We start from the raw sequence: 18664 nt of genomic DNA on the forward strand, positions 1-18664 counted from the left end.
TTTTCCTTCAAATGCACTGCGTGGAAATATCAGGCTGGGCTACTGCCTTGGAAGCCAGCTCCAAAATGGTCCATCCAACACCACATGTCAAGACTTTTAATACTCAACATGGCAAGGAACTGGATGGTCAAAGGAGTTCTCCTGATCTAGCACTGCCTGAATCTCTCTCCTGGCTGCACCACGATGGCAGCTATAGGTCCCCAAATCACACAAGCTAACCCAGCATTAAATGCTCTTTGTGGGAGCCCCTTAAAATGAGAATCTCAGGCCCCCATACTCTAGGTAACAAATGCAAATGCCCCTTTCACAAATTTGCAAGAGACCAGTGCTCAGGGAAAAGTCTCTTCTCCTTGCTGAAAGCAAGCTTTACCAATAGCTTCCTACCAGGGCAATTCTTCTTTTATACTAACATCCATCTCTAACTTGGAGATTGGCCATCTCCAGCTCCAGGATGGAATCATCACCTCTGACTGCAACAGTCTTAAATTACAACCCTTGGGTGGGTGGGCAGAGCCTCATGCTGCACAGCAAAGCACAGACCACCAGCAACAGCAATGCAGGAAAATGTGACTTACTTGTATACAGGAATATGGGCACTCCTTCTCCTTCTGTCTCATTATCAGCTGCTACAGCAAATACTGTGAAGTTGTATGGTGTCCCAGGGATTAACCCAGTAATTTCTGCTCTGTTTTCATTGGATGTCACGTTCTTCACAGGTGTATCATTGGTGCCATTGACAACCTCTATCCTGTACGTGTAGGTGTCAGCAGCGCTGTCATTCACCGCCCATTTTAAGGTGACAGAAGTCACACCAATGGATTCTGCCTTGGGATCAAGAACTCGGCTGGGCCCTGTGAAAGGCAAAGCAACAACCCATCAAAAATAAAGAAATAAAGAGCCACAGCCACATTTCCCTATTCCACACAGAATGAGCATCACTTGGTGCCAAGCTTCACTTCCCTATTTCAGGCATTCATACTGAGGCATCTCTGGAAAGGTCATAGGAGCTTTGGGGGATATTCTATTTCATTTCATCAACAACAATCACTTGTTTCCACAGTGCTTTTCCAGACAGAGAAACAGATGGAAATCAGGGAAGGAAACAGTCCAAGCTAATATTAATCTGGTAACTAAAAATTGTGCCCATGAGTCTCAATTTGAGACCTTCAGCCTAAACTCTCCTCAATACCAGGAAAAAGAAATGGGCTGCTTGAACAGGCCCAACAGCTGACATACCTTAGGGAGCTGTGTCTGCAAGCCTGACTCAGCACCACTATTCTAGACAGATAAAACTCACTTCAGGCCGCTTTAGACAAGTTTACAGACTCAGTAGCAGCTCCAGGACACACTCCTCTAAATTGCTTTGTAGGGACATTGCCTGTTCTCTTTGCATTTCTGAGCTGCACACAACAGTAGTGTCTACTCCTATCCCATCTATCTAGTCTGGGAAAAAGGTGCCCTGGCAAAAAAGTCAACAAGATTGGCACCACACTTGATAATGCAACCCAAGGAAGTGAGTCAGTCACATCCCACAGGAAACTCAGGTCCCAGACTCTGCAAAGAGCTCAAAACAATTTTTAAGGAAAAAAAGCCTCAGTGACCATGGCACCACATGCACATCACATCTTTTGGTATGAGCTGTGGCAACCCACTCCCAGAGGTGTTGTGAGGGGTCTATTCAGCCCTCAAGTGTCTAGGAAAAGTCATGCTGTGGTAGCAGCTGGATCTCTACACAGTCTTGAACAGACATGCTGATGAAATAACTGATTTACAGGAGGCACATGCAAACACAGAGACAATTTCAGTCCTTTTGCAAAGATCGCTGCATTCATGTGCGCACACAGCTGGAGCAGAAAAGCAATGTCACAACAAGAAACAGGACAAAGCTGGAAACCCAAAGTAAGAAAGCAGAGCAATTTGGTACAAACAGCACAGTTACTTGCAATTGGAGGCACCATTTCCTTACTTGTATACAGATTTCTGGACACTCCTTCTCCTTCTGTCTCATTATCAGCTGCTACAGCAAATACTGTGAAGTTGTATGGTGTCCCAGGGATTAACTCAGTAATTTCTGCTTTGGTTCCATTGGATTTCACGTTCTTCACAGGTGTATCATTGGTACCATTGACAACCTCTATCCTGTACGTGTAGGTGTCAGCAGCGCTGTCATTCATCACCCATTTTAAGGTGACAGAATTCACACCAATGGATTCTGCCTCGAGATCGAGAACCCGGCTGGGCCCTGGGGAAGGCAAAGCAACAACTTGTTAACCTGCAAGAACAGCTGCTCACAGACATGGAAACAAGGAACACAGCCACACCAGGGCTTCACTTCCCTCACACCACTCATGCTCCAGAGAGCAGGAGCACCCCAACATCACCAGGCATTCCTGGAGGCTGTGGCACCACTGGGCAGCTGAAGAGAGAACTGAGGACAAGCCATGCTGAGTGGCATTTACCTCCCTTTGACACTCCAAAGGAGAAGCTTTGGTCTTCATTGAAGCAGAGCTCCCAGGGAATCCAGAGAGGTGGACAGGAAAGGGATGGGTATGGTTGGCAATGCAGGCAATTTCAGTTTGGTTTATTGGTTGGTTTTTGGTTTAGTTGTTGTTGTGGAGGATTCTTTGGTTTATGGTGGGGGGGGGGGGGTTAGAGGGAGTTTGGTGTTTACTAAGTAAATAAATAAATCAAGGCTATGTTTCTTCTATACGTGAACCACTCATTCTTAGCATCTGGCCCAGGTAAGGCTGCTATTAAGTTACAACCTCAGGCAGGTGGGCAGAGCCCAGTCCTGCACAGCAAAGCACAGATCATCAGCAACAGGGATGCAAAAAACTGTGACTTACTTGTGTACAGGTCTATGGGACTTCCCTCTCCTGTCTCATCATTAGCTCCTACAGCAAATACTGTGAAGTTGTACAGTGTCCCAGGGATTAACCCAGTAACTTCTGCTTTGGTTTCATTGGATGTCACGTTCTTCACAAATGCTCCACTTACAACCTCTATCCTGTACGTGTAGGTGCCAGCAGCGCTGTCATTCACCGCCCATTTTAAGGTGACAGAAGTCACACCAATGGATTCTGCCTCAAGATCAAGAACTTGGCTGGGGTCTGTGGAAGGCAAGACAACAACCTGTCAATCTGCAAGAACAGCTGCTCACAGACATTAACAAGACGCAAGAAACACAGCCACACCGGGGTTTCACTGGGCAGCTAAAAGAGAACTGAAGACAAATCATTCTGAGAGGCATTAATCACCCTTTGACACCCCAAAACATAAGCACAGGCCATTTCAGTGATTGAACTCCTAAGGCTTCCCTTAGGAATCCAGAGGTGGGCAGGAAAGTGATAGAGAGGAATGGAATATTTACTTAGAAGAGACCTATAACTACTCTCATCCAACTCATCCAACTACCTGACCACCCCATGGCTCACCAAAAGTTAAAAGGTATTACTGACCGTACTGTCCAAATGTCTCAAACACAGAAGGGCTTGGGGCACTGACCACCTCTCTAGGAAGCCTATTGCAGTGTCAGTAAAGCAATACCCTCTGTCAGTAAAGCAATGCTTCCTAATGTCAAGCCCAAACCTTCCCTGAGGCAGCTTTGAACTATTCCCACTCATCATACCCCTGGAAACCAGAGAATAGAGATCAGCTTCTCCCTTTGCATTTCCCCTCCTCAGGAAGCTGAGGAGAACAATGAAGTCACCCCTCAGCCTCCTTTTGTCCAAACTAGATAAGCTCAAAGCCCTCAGCTGCTCCTTACAAGACAGGCACTCCAGCCCTTGTACCAGCTTTCTTGCCCTCCTCTACAGGCATTCAAGGACCTTCACATCCTTCTTCAATTGCAGGGCCTAGAACCACACCCAGTATGCATTCAACTCCTGCATCCACACCTTTGATAAATATGTTGAGCAGCCCTAGGACTGAGCCCTGAGGACAGCACTGGTGGCTGTCCAGTGCTGTCCTCAGCCAGACACAGCCCCATTCACTGGAACCGTGCCCTGCAGTCAGCTCCACACCCAACACACCATGAATCCTCTCATCCCACAGCTGGACAACTTGTCCAGAAGGATGCTGTGAGGGACAGAAGCAAAAAAACTCAGTAAAATGCAGAAAAACTACATTCACCACCTTCCCTTCCCCTCTAGGTGGGTGACTTTACCACAAAGGTAAGGTCAAAAGATGAAATTAATTAAATGGGACTTTCCCTTTGTGACCCATGTCGATGGCACCTGATGACTGCATGCCTGCAGGTTCCTGTGTCTTTCCTCCCACTCTCCTGATAAATAGGAGTAGCAGTGGCTGGCAGAGACCTCCCCGGGCTCCCAAGGCCTTTGGCAGCTGATGGAGAAGGTTCCTGCTGTAACACCAGTGAGATCTTTCTGCACTCAGGGATGAATCCCAACAGGCCCCATGGACTTGTGAACATTCAGCTGATACAGGTGGTCCCTCACAGTTCCAGTGTCCACAAGGGGAAAGCCACTGTCCCAGCTCTCATGGCCTCCAGCTCTGGGGATTGGGCACACCAAGGTCTATCAGTATCACCAAAAACTGAGGCAAAACACACATTGAACGCCTCTGCTTCTCCTTCATCCCTATTAGGCAGGTGACCATCTTCAACAAGGATCAGTCCAATACTTTCTTTAGACCTCCCCCTTGCTATTAATGTACTTCAAAAAGCCTTTCTTGTTATCTGAAAGAGCACTGGCCAGTTTCAGCTGTAACTGAGCTCTGGCCCTGGTGTCTTCTTCATGCATAGACAAACCACAGCTCTGTAATCTCCTGAGAGGCCTGACTTCACTTTCAGAGCTCATCCAATTTCTTCACCCTCTGGAGCTCCACCAAGAGTTCCTTGTTCACCAAAGCTGGTTTTCTGCCCCTATTACTAGGGTTTTGACATAGTGAAATTGCCTGTTTCCTGTGCTTCTAAAAAGTGGTTTTTAAAAATTGAACAGCACACATGGATTCCTATTCCCTCAAAAGCAGATTCCCAAGGTAGGCTGCTAAGTAGTACCCTGAACAGCTTAAACTTTCCTGGACTCCAGGAGAGCAACTCTACTGTTTCTTTTTATTCATTACACTGTAAATTTGAAACTTAGTCATTTAATGATCACCATAGCCAAGTCAGCAACCTACCATGTCCCATGAATCTAACTCTATTAAAAAACACCAACTCTAGGAGGGCATCCTTCCTAGCTGGCTCACTATTTGTGACAAGAAATTATCTCCCACAAGAAGAGACAAGAGGACAAAGATAGAGAGGAAGCAGGGTGGATTATGTTTGCCTGGATTTTCTTTTTAAAACCAAGGATGTATTTCTTCAACACCTAAAGAAGCACACTGCTTACTAGACATTCCAAACTAGGCTACAGTAATAAGACATCAGATCTATACACAAAACAACTTTACACTTTAGCCCTCAAGCAGTTAGGAAGAGCTCTGAGCTGTCCATCATTTCCTTACTTGTATACAGGTCTGTGGACCTTCCTTCTCCTTCTGTCTCATTATCAGCTGCTACAGCAGATGCTGTGAATCAAGGTTATGCTTCTTCTATACATGAACCACCCATTTTAAGCAGGTAAGGCTGCTATTAAAGGCTCCTATTATTACCTGGGCCAGGTAAGGCGCCTATTAAATTACAACATCAGGCAGGTGGGCAGAGCTCTGTCCTGCACAGCAAAGCACAGACCATCAGCAACAGCAATGCAGGAAAATGTGACTTACTTGTATACAGGTCTATGGGACTTCCCTCTCCTTCTGTCTCATTATCAGCTGCTACAGCAAATACTGTGAAGTTGTACGGTGTCCCAGGGATTAACCCAGTAACTTCTGCTTTGGTTCCATTGGATTTCACGTTCTTCACAGGTGTATCACTTGTACCATTGACAACCTCTATCCTGTACGTGTAGGTGTCAGCAGCGCTGTCATTCACCGCCCATTTTAAGGTGACAGAATTCACACCAATGGATTCTGCCTCGAGATCGAGAACCCGGCTGGGCCCTGGGGAAGGCAAAGCAACAACTTGTTAACCTGCAAGAACAGCTGCTCACAGACATGGAAACAAGGAACACAGCCACACCAGGGCTTCACTTCCCTCACACCACTCATGCTCCAGAGTGTAGGAGCACCCCAACATCACCAGGCATTCCTGGAGGCTGTGGCACCACTGGGCAGCTGAAGAGAGAACTGAGGACAAGCCATGCTGAGTGGCATTTACCTCCCTTTGACACTCCAAAGGAGAAGCTTTGGTCATCATTGAAGTGGAGCTCCCAGGGAATCCAGAGAGGTGGACAGGAAAGGGATGGGTATGGTTGGCAATGCAGGCAATTTCAGTTTGGTTTATTGGTTGGTTTTTGGTTTAGTTGTTATTGTGGAGGATTCTTTGGTTTATGGTGGGGGGGGGTTAGAGGGAGTTTGGTGTTTACTAAGTAAATAAATAAATCAAGGCTATGTTTCTTCTATACGTGAACCACTCATTCTTAGCATCTGGCCCAGGTAAGGCTGCTATTAAGTTACAACCTCAGGCAGGTGGGCAGAGCTCTGTCCTGCACAGCAAAGCACAGACCATCAGCAACAGGGATGCAAAACCTTGTGACTTACTTGTGTACAGGTCTATGGTGTCTCCTTCTGTCTCATCATTAGCTCCTACAGCAAATACTGTGAAGTTGTACAGTGTCCCAGGGATTAAGTCAGTAATTTCTGCTCTGTTTTCATTGGATGTCACGTTCTTCACAAGTGTAGCATTTCTACAATTTACAACCTCTATCCTGTATGTGTATTTTTCAGAACCACTGTTTTCCACCATCCATTTTAAGGTGACAGAATTCACACCAATGTATTCTGCTGTGAGGTTATAAATCAGGCTGGATCCTATGAAAAGAGAAAAAAACTTTAAACTTACAAGAATATTTGCTGACAAACAAACACATACAGTGCTCTCCTCCCTGCCATATCCAGTCTCTGTAAAACAGAAATCAGCCAGGAAAACAATCAAGCCACCTGTGTCTACTGCAAGACACACTTGCAAGCTCTGCTGTCTACTGCAACTCCTCAAGCTTGACTTCACCTCTAGCAGTAAAGCTGTCTAGGTGCAGCAGTGATTTCTGTGCTGCCTCAGCTGTGAGCTTTATGCAGTGTGCTGACAAAGACTGGGACACACAACACGCTGTCATTTCTTTCCTTAACTGGATATTCCAGAGAGGAGCCTTTCTAGCTGAAAGATTCCCACACCTGTCCTGTACATATGTGATAGGACAGAATGTTCTCTACTAGGCAGAGGACTTCAGCTCTACCCCATCACTTATGCATTTCAAACCTCTGTGTCACAGTGAGTTGAACTATTAACCTGTAACCTAAAAAGCCATAACAAGCAGGGAAGGGAGCCTGAGTCTAACATGGATAAAACTATTCCAAGGCCATGCTGCAATCACAGCATGAAACTGCACTCCCAGTCAGGTGTGCAGATGCATTTCTTGGCCTCATTCTCTACTGCAGTAAAGCAGTTGGATTCATGCCCCTGCAATGATGAACTAGTGTAATCATGATATAGAAGTGCAAAACACCCCAAAGTCACATTCCAAACCACAAACGTGTTACAGTGCTTAGATCACCTCTCATCTCATCAGATAGTGATGCAGACCCAACCACTGTTTCACCTGAAGAGGTTCTGTTCCCACTTGCAGAGTTCACTGATAAATCATCATTACTACTGGTTGCTGGTTCTGCAGTTGCATTTTTTGAGCTGCAATCCTCAGTGCCTGAAAGAACAAAAAACTGTCTTTACAATACTTCTGAACTTCCCATTTGCAGAAATACAGTCAGTTACAGATATCATGCACAGACCCACAGTCACTTCTGTTTTCCCAGTTCTACAAAAATCTCACTGCACATTTCCTGGTTTTACCTCTTAATTTCTGCAAGATTATTTGAACTAGATTCAAGTGACTGCCACATTATTTCAGCCATCCACTGACTCTACACATGGTTTGGATGAAAGCTACTATGACCTCTCTTTTCAGTACAGTTTTGTTTGAAAGCAGTTAAAACAACTTGCAGCCACACTCCACGTTTGTGTTTTCTTCATGTATTATCATAAATTTTGTTTAACCTGGCATAGCAATTTTGTCTCTCCCCCGTAAGCATATTCCCCTTTTCCCCTCTCATATTCCTACAATGTGTTCCCACCAGTAAGGAACAGACATGGCTCTATATTAGAGGCAGAAATTTTACATCAATTTTACAGGCCAAAGCACAGAAAGTGTTGATTCAGACCCTAAAATTTAAAGGCTAACTCATTCAAATCTGATGTTCCGTATCAAGGTAGAATTTATTTGCATACATTTTCAGAAATTTCTGCCACATGAAAACATGTTATCTTGGCCAGAACAGCATTTCTAAACTGAATTTCACTTCAGAAATTCTTCAATAGGCATCACTTTTTGTGTCTTTTGTTTTTGGGGTTTGTTTGGTTTTTATTGCCTTTAAGTGTATTTTCCCACCTTTCTAAGCACATTACACCTGCACTTGATTTTACCAGAACTCTATACAAACTTAAGAGCAAAGGGATTTTAATACAGATTTATATTTTTAAATATCTTTAAATGCATTGTAGGTATTACAGTCACTAAAATAACTGAGTATATATTTTTAATTGCTATTTATAAAAATTCCGTCTAGGAAGCTTTCTTTTTAAATACTTTGCTTATACTGCTTGATTTTTCTTAAAGTCAACTACGATAAGGAGAGTTATATTTAAGAAAAAAAGAGCAAGGAACAGAATAATACTTACAAGCAACTGTACATCTGACCTGGAAAGCAAAAACAAATAACAGAAATTAAAACCACTGGAAGCTCAAATAAAATAAGGAGTGGTTTAATTAACATGAGGGAGGAAGAAATCTGTTTTAAAAACTCCAGATTTTTCAATTTGCAAAAGACATACACAAACTTCTACTGACATAAAAATAACACCAAAAAATACATCAAACTGGTAGAAAAAAAATCTAAGCATGCTGGTAAAATGTTAGTTTCCATATTCTAAAAATAAATAGTTTATTTTGTCATCAAAAAAAAAAAAAGGTTTGAATAACACAAGTTGGTTATTTTGCACGTGTACATTTATAAACCAAACCTATAAGATCTTAGTTAAAACATGCTTTAGTTAGTATCCTTAACACTGTCCCAGAAAAAAATGGCAGATGCCAATTAGGTCTTCCTTATTAATAAGAATATTCCTTTCATTCTTTTGCTGTATAAACCTTCTTGTTACTTCTCACAAAAGAGTGTTTTCCATTTTCTGAAGGAAACATAGGGTAGTCAAAGTTCAAAACACTTGATACGTGCTCTGAAATCCAGTTTACACCTGTGCACACATCCCTATCAGCAGTTGCCATTTAACTGCAGCCCGATACTCCTCTGCTGGTAATACTGACAAACACAGCAGAATTTTGCTTTGAGAATGATTTTTAGCCTTCAGACTTTGTACTTTACTTCCAAATAGCCATTTTCCTTGCTGCTGGAGTGAGAATTGGCCCATAAATTGTCATATCAATGTCCCTCCAGGTGGCACCACAAAATGCTGCTTAAAGGAGTGAAGTAAAAGTCCCAGACTGAGGTCTGCAAGAAGCAGTCTTACCTAAAGCACTTAGAAATTTTGTTTTCTCCACCCCCATCCAATTTCTTGGCCATTTGTGCAATTCCATGAGTTAACTCAAATAAGCAGCTATCTCACAACACCCTAATGCAATGCTGGAATCCCAAACCACTCACTCCCCCAGCTGTCATGTTGCTGGTGCCACAAGGAGCTCCAGCTCATTGCACCAGTCACTGGTCCAAGCAGACACATCCTCAAAAAGCAGTCAGAAAATACCATTAAATCTTATTCCTGTGATGGTCTCAATGCCAGCAAGAAGAGTTGGGGTGACCTTCCTAGGCAAAAAAACCATTTGCAAGCATCAAAGACCTAATGCCTGGTCTTGTCTAGCACAGCCCTATGGACAACATGGCACACAACAGACATGACATGGGATGCAGATGTCCTGCATCCAAGTGTGAGGCTCCTCCTCAACCTGAGCTTTTGAGAGCTCAAACTGCAAGGCTATTCAGGAAGTGAGGAAATATTTGCCTGCACCCAGGTCAAGAATACTCCTGCATTCCTTCATGAAGTGTCTGAGGAAGAAAAGCTCAAGAAGGAAACAGCCACTCTGAAGGCAGGAAGACAGTACCGTGCAGCGTCCAGAGCAGAAGAGCTAAGCTGTGTGGAAACAGCTGCTGAATAGTAAGAGGTGAGATCCCCTGAAATGCAGGGCAATCTACAAGCAAAGCCAAAAGGATGTTATGTTTATTAAGAAAGGGAACTCACAAGCAGAACAAAATCAACAAGAAATGCCACAGGACTAAGCTACAGCAATTTCTAGAGCCCTACAGACAAAGAATCAAGAGCCTGACATCATTCACAACCCATCATCCCTCAGTTACTTTCCCTTCTATAGAATTGCCTGAAAATGAACTTTCTCATCTCCTTCTTCACAAATTATGAGTTTAGGGGCACACATCCTTCCTGAGCAACAGGAACAACAGGTATTATTGTATGGCTGCAAAACAGGTATGCCACCAGCAAATACCCTGAACTCCTCCTTTTTACCATCCCATTTCTTCCCTGCCAGCTCAAACAAGGAACATGATTCCTGTTTTATGGACATCTGACCTAATGGTAAATAATGACCAAGCTGCTTTAAATTTGGTTGTCCTGTCACATGTGGACAGAGGGCATCCTTTTATTAAGGATGCTCAAACAACTTCAAAAAGGAAAGTTACACTAAAATTCCTGTCACATGATTTAAAAACTGCACCCTGTCATTCTATTTGCTTATCACACCCTTGCAATATTCCCTCGAAATACCCTTCTGACTTTCCAGAACCCTATGTGCAAAATCAAATTTAAAAAAATCATATCCCACTGGCAGCAGGCAGGCCTCCTTCTGAAATCAAAAACTACACAAAACAAATGATCCCATTCCCAAGCATCAGCCTGTCTGACTCAGTCATTCCATGTTGTATTTTTCAATATCAGCCATGAACCAAACTGTTCTCCAACCTGATGTTATTACTTAGAATTTACACAAAGCATTTGTTTATGATTTCAGAGTATATTTGCACTGAACACCTGATTCTCCTTGTGTTTGCATTAAATACATCATGAGCCCTGCCATCCTTGCTTTTCTTTCCCAATGACACAAATCCCTATTATTCATATATACAGTTGGGTAATTTTTTTAATTTTTGTGGTGCTTTGGGTAGGGATGGAACATCCTTAACCAAGAAAAGACAGCAAAATGCCAAATACTGACCATTTCAACTGAAAAACAGGAGGGAAATGTATACACAAACCCATCATTGTCATCAGCTATGGCAAAAGAATTCTTTTGTGTGTCACACAGTCATGCTTATGGCCCAGTCAAAGGCTGTAGGTTCCAGAGGAGCTGAGGAATTCATTTGAACTTGCACAAGGTCTGTTCTGTGCTCTCTCTCACCAGGAGCTGGTGGTGTGTGATACAACCCGAATTCAGCTCCATCCTCCTCAGGCGTACACTGGGTTGCCTAACTGAGGAATCAGTATTAGTCTCACAAGTCATCTTATCCAGGAAGAATTAAGACATGGTACAGGAAAATAGTGGGTGACTGAGAAGACCAAATCCCATTGATATTTGATAACTCAGAGAAGGATCTTTTTAGGAGGTGGATTTAAAACACGCCAGCTCTACACATGCACTGGGAGAGCCACAGTGAAGACAGCAGTGCAGAACTTCAGCTCAGCTTGGCTCTGCTGCCAAACTGTGCCCTCTAATGAAGCTGGGGTTCCTGCTCTGGGGAAAAACCCTTGTCAACAGCAGCCAACCTACCTGCTCCAGTTTTCAAAACAAACAGCATGGTTTGGTTCATGTAAGCATTAGGTCAAAGGATGGCTAAAGAGTCAAAGTGATCAAACCAAAAAATCTTAGCCAAAAAAACCTTTAACCACAAATCCTTTCCAAGAACACCACTTGAGGTTGCTGCTTACTGTTTCTGGTGTGCTCAGCACTGTGTGCCTCGTGACTCAGATGCAAAAAGCCAGAGAATTAATCACACCCCTCTCAAAGCTGATCTTCCAAGTGCGTACCTTTGGATCTCATAGTCTCCACCCACCCATCCTCCCAGGTTTGGAGTTCCATGAAAATACCCCCAAGCTATCACAGTGGTCTCCAAACTGCTTCTCAACAGCCTTTCACCAAAGCAGCAGCATAATAAAGATCACTGCCCCGCTGGGCAGTACCCCTGATCTCACACCATTTTTCCCCTCTATGTCCAGCTATGGTTAGTTGTCCCACATGAATAACTGTGAGCTTTGGGACAAGCATCATCACACAGCCATCATGATGGCTTTATGGCTCCAGGCTTGGCTTTGCTGATGCTGTCAGCAACCACCACTCAGCCAACAAACATTAACCAGCAAAGATCCACTAAATTGGCCACTTACAGACCCCTCTCTCACCTCTGAGATCTCCTACTTAGCATGGACTTATTCAGGAAGTATTCCCACAGAAAGCTTTTACTCAAGGTCACACAAAGTAAGGGAAAATCAAACTCAGGAAGCCCCACAGTGATGGAAATGGATTGCCCAAGTATTGCGTCCACAGACTGGTACAGCTTTCCAATACTTGCTGATTTGCTAGGATTTTTAAGGCATGGCCTGCTATTCCACCTGGGGACATCTTTCCACTTGCCTGGAAGTGCAAAGTCTAAATCAGCAGGGAGCGACACCTTTCTGCTGGAGAGTGTTGTCCTGCAGGAAGACAAGGTGGGTTTTGGAAAGATGAAACGTTTCTGTCTCGTGAAACCCATCACAGGGCTGCTCCATCTTGTTCATTTCCATATTATTTCCAAATCAATGAAATTTTTAAGCATCCAGCACTGGGCAAGAAGAATGAGTTCACCTGAATTGGGTCACAGAACTATGTGCTTAAGCCTGTATGAACCTAGTTGATATAACATGCCTTATCTGGACAATGTGTGGGTTTTGGGGTGGAAAAAATATCATACTGGAAAATGAGTTAAAATATACTTGGGTAACATAATAGCCCTGTTTTCCAATTTTTTAATAAAATGACATAAATCTTCAACTGCAAAACTTTTCCCTACAATTAAGCAGAAAACTTCAAGTGCACATCATGGCACTATTACAAAACACAGCATCATCAAGGCTGGAAGAGACCTTCAAGGTCATCCAGTACAATGTCAATGCAGCACCAGCACAATCACCCCCTGAACCATGCACCCAAATGCCACATCCAAACACCTCTTGCACGCTTCCAGACAGCCTTTAATTTACACAAAGGATATGCCAAGCCAAGAAAAGCAGGTGTTTCCCCCTGTGCTCACTGTCCAATAAGGAAAAAGACAATGTGAATAAAGCCTGTGTGCTGAAGGAGTGCAAACATAACAGCTCAGTTACCAATTCCAGTGGCATTTGTGGATACTTAGCCCTCCTGTATCAGGTCCTTACTACTTGAAGGAGGAAATAATCAACAGGAGACTAAGTCAGAAGATAACATTTAATTATGTGACATAGTTTCATTGAGGAGTAATTGCTTTCTGAATTCAGTGCTGGAGTTTGAGGTTGCTTACCATTTTTCCCCCTTTCTAGTGTATATTTACTCTGCTAAACTCACTTTAACTGCATTCCACAACAGTTCTGTGTTTTTGTTGTTTGTTTTTTTTTTCATTCAAATTATCTCCAGATTTTCTCAATAATATGATGCAGTCACTTCCAATGAAAAATGGAAAATATGCTGTGGCAAGGGTCAATTCCATCTGTTTTCCCTCTGGTATTTTATGCAGGTACTCACAGCCCATACACAATACACCACTTCACAGAATGTTTGCTGTAAGTGGGTTTATGCTAGAGTAAAAAAGTTCTACTTTCAGAAACACCACTAACTTTTTACAAGATGTTTTTTGGAGTCTTCTTTTAACCCTAAATGGGCAGCTCTGCTAATGAGCCTGCACAGGACCAGATGGAGATGCAGAACTCGGAAGAAAGAAATGTGGGCTGGTGTTATGAACTGGGTGGGGCCAGACCCTCCTAGGCCACCCTGCTGTATCTGGGAGCTGTGCAGAGCCTTGGAACAGCCACACACAACTGTGCACAGGCTATTTTCAGCTGTTATGCAGTTATGTGAAAGAGGAAAGACTATTTCCACTTTGCATGTATTTATATTTTGCCTCTGACATTTCTAAATTCTGACTTCCCTGAAGCAACATTTTCTGCAAAGAGAGGCCAAATATAATTTTTTTTTCCACTGTTTTTTATGAAAACATATGAGGACATTCTAGTTTGTGCAGCACCTCCAATGAACTGAAAATACTGTGGAAGACAAAGCCTTGTAAGAACCAAGATGAGACACCAAAAAGATATTTGTGATGACACATACTCGAGCAACCTCTTTTTTCCTCTTTTTTCCTTGATTTTTCTTTTTAAGTTTTACTTGTGTCTGCTTTTCAGATAGCTACTCTAGGAGCAAGGAGTTTTCTGGGCAACATATCCAATATAAAGAGAAAAATACAGACACCAAAACCCAAACATGAGTGCATTGCAACTGATAGCTCTTTCACCACTGACCCCAGAGAACACCATTAGATTTAATTCCAGTGACTTCCAGTCTAAAATGTTTAGTTTAAAATATTTCCATGCAGCCCAGTAGCAGTTGTTTCACCCAGGTCCTGATTAATTGCAGGCATTAAGTGCTGCAGACCACCTCATAGTTTAGTAGGATCATTCCTCCAACTGAGGAAACCACAAAACTTCAACAAAAAAAAGGCTGAAAAGTTTCAACAAGCTTAAATAATTCACATAACCCAGTAAGTTGTACATGTAATTCAGAGACCATCCTGCTGAAGGAGGTTATAAAGAGAACAGTGTGCTTATTTGACAATGGCAAGGAGTGTAACAAACTAGACATAACAACAACTAAACAGCAACTAAACCCCAAACTGTTATCCTACTCAAGTTCCATGTTATACCATGCTGGATTCACCAGGGGCAGAGTAAACTTCCCCCACAGCTGGTGTGGGGCTATTTTGGATGTGGTACTTGGGTGCTAGCTGGGGTTAAACCATGACACTAAACTGACATGGGTGGAACTGGAGATGGAAGTGCAAGAGCAGTGCTTGAATTGCAAAAAACCACTTCTCTTCTAAAGAGGAACTTCCAGTTAACACTGCCAGTCATTTCATTTTTTAAACTGAGGAAGCATCAACCTTTATTTTATGTGAACAAGCCACATTCCTGCATACTGCTCAAGACCACTATTTTTTCACTCTGAGTCATTACTTAGGCACACCCAGGAAGAAGCAGGATACAATGAAAAAATGGAAAAAGAAAAAAAAAACAACGGTGTGGCAATGACACAACACTCAGTGTCGCCAAGTCAGCAGGGCTGGCCACCCAGGCACCATGGAAAACGCTCACCAGAGCCAGAGCTGCCTGGCCTTTGCAGCACAGTCACAAAAAGGAGCAGCATTTCCTGACAGAGCCCTAGTTCAGACCTGCTGAGCTGAGTGCAAGCAGGACTCCCAAGTTTCTCTTATCACAACAATATTTCACTATGCTGTGCCAGACACCTTGGACTCTGCACAATCTTTCCTCAGGGAAGTGTTAAAAAATACTTTACAAGGAGAATAACATTGATCTGGATTTGGTTTGAGAGGTTTTCCAAGTAAAACTAGTTGCAAAGGGATTTTAAAACTTACACTACAGCTCAAAGACAACATCAAGAAAGATTACTTATACTGACAAAAAGGACCAAATTTTTCATCCATGACACCCTGTCTGGCGGCAGGAGAAACATGGCCTGTGAAAGCCTTCAAGCTCGCTCACACAGAGCTCAAAACTCTTTTTCTTCACACAGAAAATCCTTTTTTTGAGGGGCAGCATTGATGCTGATACATGAATGTTTCACTCTTTCCTGCCTTAATTCTATTCTTTTATTAATACAGTCTATCTTTCTGTCCTTATCAGGGTCCTGAAAACTTCCTAATATAAAAATCTGTGAGTGGTGCAGCTGGGAGAAACCAGCCTGTGACCACTGCCCAACACAGACTCCTCAGGCTAACCTTCATCTCCTCCTTCACGCTCTGTTGCTGTTTATTTCCACTCATTTATGCTCCTTCAGTACATTCAGTTCTAACTCCGTGTGAAATGCTCCACTAGAACCCGAATAAATTTTCTGTATGGCACTGCCCTTGCCCTGTAGCTGGGTAAATCTATCCATAGGGAGGGAGGAAAGCAATCCTCCCTCCCCATTCCCAAACAGCAGCTTTGGAGCAGTCATGCAGTGTGAGACCACTAGAGGCCCCAGTAAAACCATCTAACTTCAGCCCAAGTGACTAACAACAGGGAAATATGCTGAAATCCCATAAGTTGTCCTTCTGGAAAGCACAAGGCAAAGGATGACCACGTTAAGAGTGTAAAATGTGGATGCAGATGTCAGCACCGCCTTGTGCTGATAGTGGGAGATAATGACACCAGGCCAAGATGGCTTGGGCAGGCTCAGTGCATCTTCAAACATCATAAACCTGTCACAAGGAAAGTAATTTCATGCAATAAATTAGCTGGACCTTAGACTATCTTCACAGTGCTTATTTACAACATATCACATCCTCACCTGCACTGGTTTACAGTGAATCTGAATACATTTTTGATGGGACCTAAAAGCAAAGTAGTTTGACTTCCTCAAAACAAATGCAAATTGCCTTACAGCAAAAAATGTGATGTGAAACCTTTTCCAGCTCCAAAATAAGCCACAGATCTGGCTCATCTACAGGGATTAGATTATCACTAACACAAACAATTTGATTAAACAATGTTTTCCCATATGTTGTTTTCACACACAGCACTATGGGGCTGCAGGGATACTCTTGAGGTTTGCTTGCTATCTTCAGCCCATTTAATCCTTTAATGAATTTAAACTGTAGCAAAAGACAAATGGACTGCAAGCGTTCAAAACATGTAGTAGTACTCCTGGGAGGGAACAAAAGATCTCATTGTACAGCTCTACTAAGTTCATCTGGGGCTCTGGTAGAGTCTCTCTTTTCCTCCTCTTTGAACAGAAGCTGAATAGAAGCAGGAATGAGAATTGGCTCTGCCATTACCCCACTGCCAGACTTGTCTCTGTGAATACATTGAGGCTGCATGAGAAGTTATTCACTGACAACAACATGGGCTCTCTCTCATTTACCAGTCAATAGACACGTCTCTCAAAGGTCAACTTCATGGCCATCTGGGAGCACTGGCTGTGGTGGAAAAAGGCTGGATGGTGCAGGGTCAGAACCAGGGATCAGACCGACACTGCAGCCTGAACAGCTGCAAACTCTTTATTCCAGAAAAATAATACCCATGGCTTCTCTGTCTTTCCAAGGCACATGAAGGAGTTCCTGCTGATCTGTGTATTTGGCATTGCTCTGATACAGATCGAACAGCTAGTAGCTCATTTCAAACTCTTATTTTAAGGGCAAGATGTTTATGTTATTTATTACCAGTCTGGAAACATGCTTATTTCAAATACATAGCACATTATATCGCTGTGCAGTGTGTTTGCTTAGCCTTGTGTATCACTTGGAAAAAGAAACCAAACCAAACCTAGACAGCTTTCAAAGCTAAGAGTCAATTTTCCCAACATGTTGCTCATCCTTTGCTCAGAGCAACAGTACCACTGATGTGGCTTCCCATAGCTTCTGCTATCTCCATCCAGTTACAGATTTTGTTCTACCTGTACTACAACCCAGAATACAAAAGCATGTCTCTTTCTATTGCCTGGTCTTGGCAGATAAATCCAAATTTTTGTAAAAGATTACTGAAAGAAAACTTTTTAAAATTGCAATTAAGTGCAAGACAAACAAGACAAAATTCATTAAATTTACCCCAACTTGTTTTACCACTAAATGAAGACCCACTACCAGTGAGTTTAATGATGAAGCAAATTGTTTCAATTAGGAATTCCCCCTCCACTTGAGGATGGTTCTTGCAAATTTTAAACACACAAGATTTTTTTTTAAGGAAAAAAATCTCTATACAAGTTCTGTTTCTGATGACACACCCATGTATATTTTATACAGGCAGCCTCCTGTTTCACAGACTGCCTTGAGAAAACACATTAAATGCACTTTGAAGTTTTAATAAAAGTATGAGTGCACCATTAAGAACAATTGTGTCACACAATAATATCTTATAGTGTTGCCCTAATAGAAAAGCAGAAAGGGGCAGCAACAAGTGCAGTACCATCTTCCAAGCATTTTGGCAGATTCTCCCTTTGGCTAAGTCTGTAGTAGCAACTATTGCCTCAACTACAGCCAGGAATAAAAAGGTAGATATTAAAAAGTACTAATACTGGTCAGGCACTGACTCTGCAGAAGACACTGGGGGTAGGGGAGGGCTTCCTCAGTACTTCTCTTTTTCCTACCTATGCTACTAACCCCTTTAGTCTAATTATGTTTTCAAGCATGTTAGGGACAGTTAGAAATTCAAATGGAGGGATGTCCCTCAAGGTACTTTAATCTCTCTTAATGTGTCTGTATGAAATGGCAGAGTGAAAGATGAGCAGCAGGTACTATAACCAATCACAACACC

General features: G+C 42.8%; 1 protein-coding gene across 8 annotated transcripts in view; it reads right to left on the bottom strand.

Annotated features, from left to right (window-relative positions):
- The window catches only part of LOC139590311 (receptor-type tyrosine-protein phosphatase eta-like), a 74427-nt gene that overhangs the window by 18841 nt on the left and 36922 nt on the right, over positions 1-18664 (bottom strand). For 2 of the 8 annotated variants that reach the window (XM_071427778.1, XM_071427774.1), the window contains exons 2-8: positions 8792-8810; positions 7614-7760; positions 6604-6873; positions 5728-6003; positions 2847-3110; positions 1967-2242; positions 576-851 (exon numbers count right to left, since the gene is read on the bottom strand). In XM_071427778.1, coding sequence (XP_071283879.1) covers positions 576-851; positions 1967-2242; positions 2847-3110; positions 5728-6003; positions 6604-6873; positions 7614-7760; positions 8792-8810 — 1528 coding nt within the window. The remainder of the gene's footprint in view (positions 1-575; positions 852-1966; positions 2243-2846; positions 3111-5727; positions 6004-6603; positions 6874-7613; positions 7761-8791; positions 8811-18664) is intronic. The other 6 variants (XM_071427781.1, XM_071427780.1, XM_071427775.1 and 3 more) reach the window with 5 other exon arrangements.

This window comes from Agelaius tricolor, unplaced genomic scaffold (assembly GCF_023055355.1).
Source record: "Agelaius tricolor isolate 1412-34295 unplaced genomic scaffold, bAgeTri1.0.p SCAF_5, whole genome shotgun sequence".
Lineage (NCBI taxonomy): Eukaryota > Metazoa > Chordata > Aves > Passeriformes > Icteridae > Agelaius > Agelaius tricolor.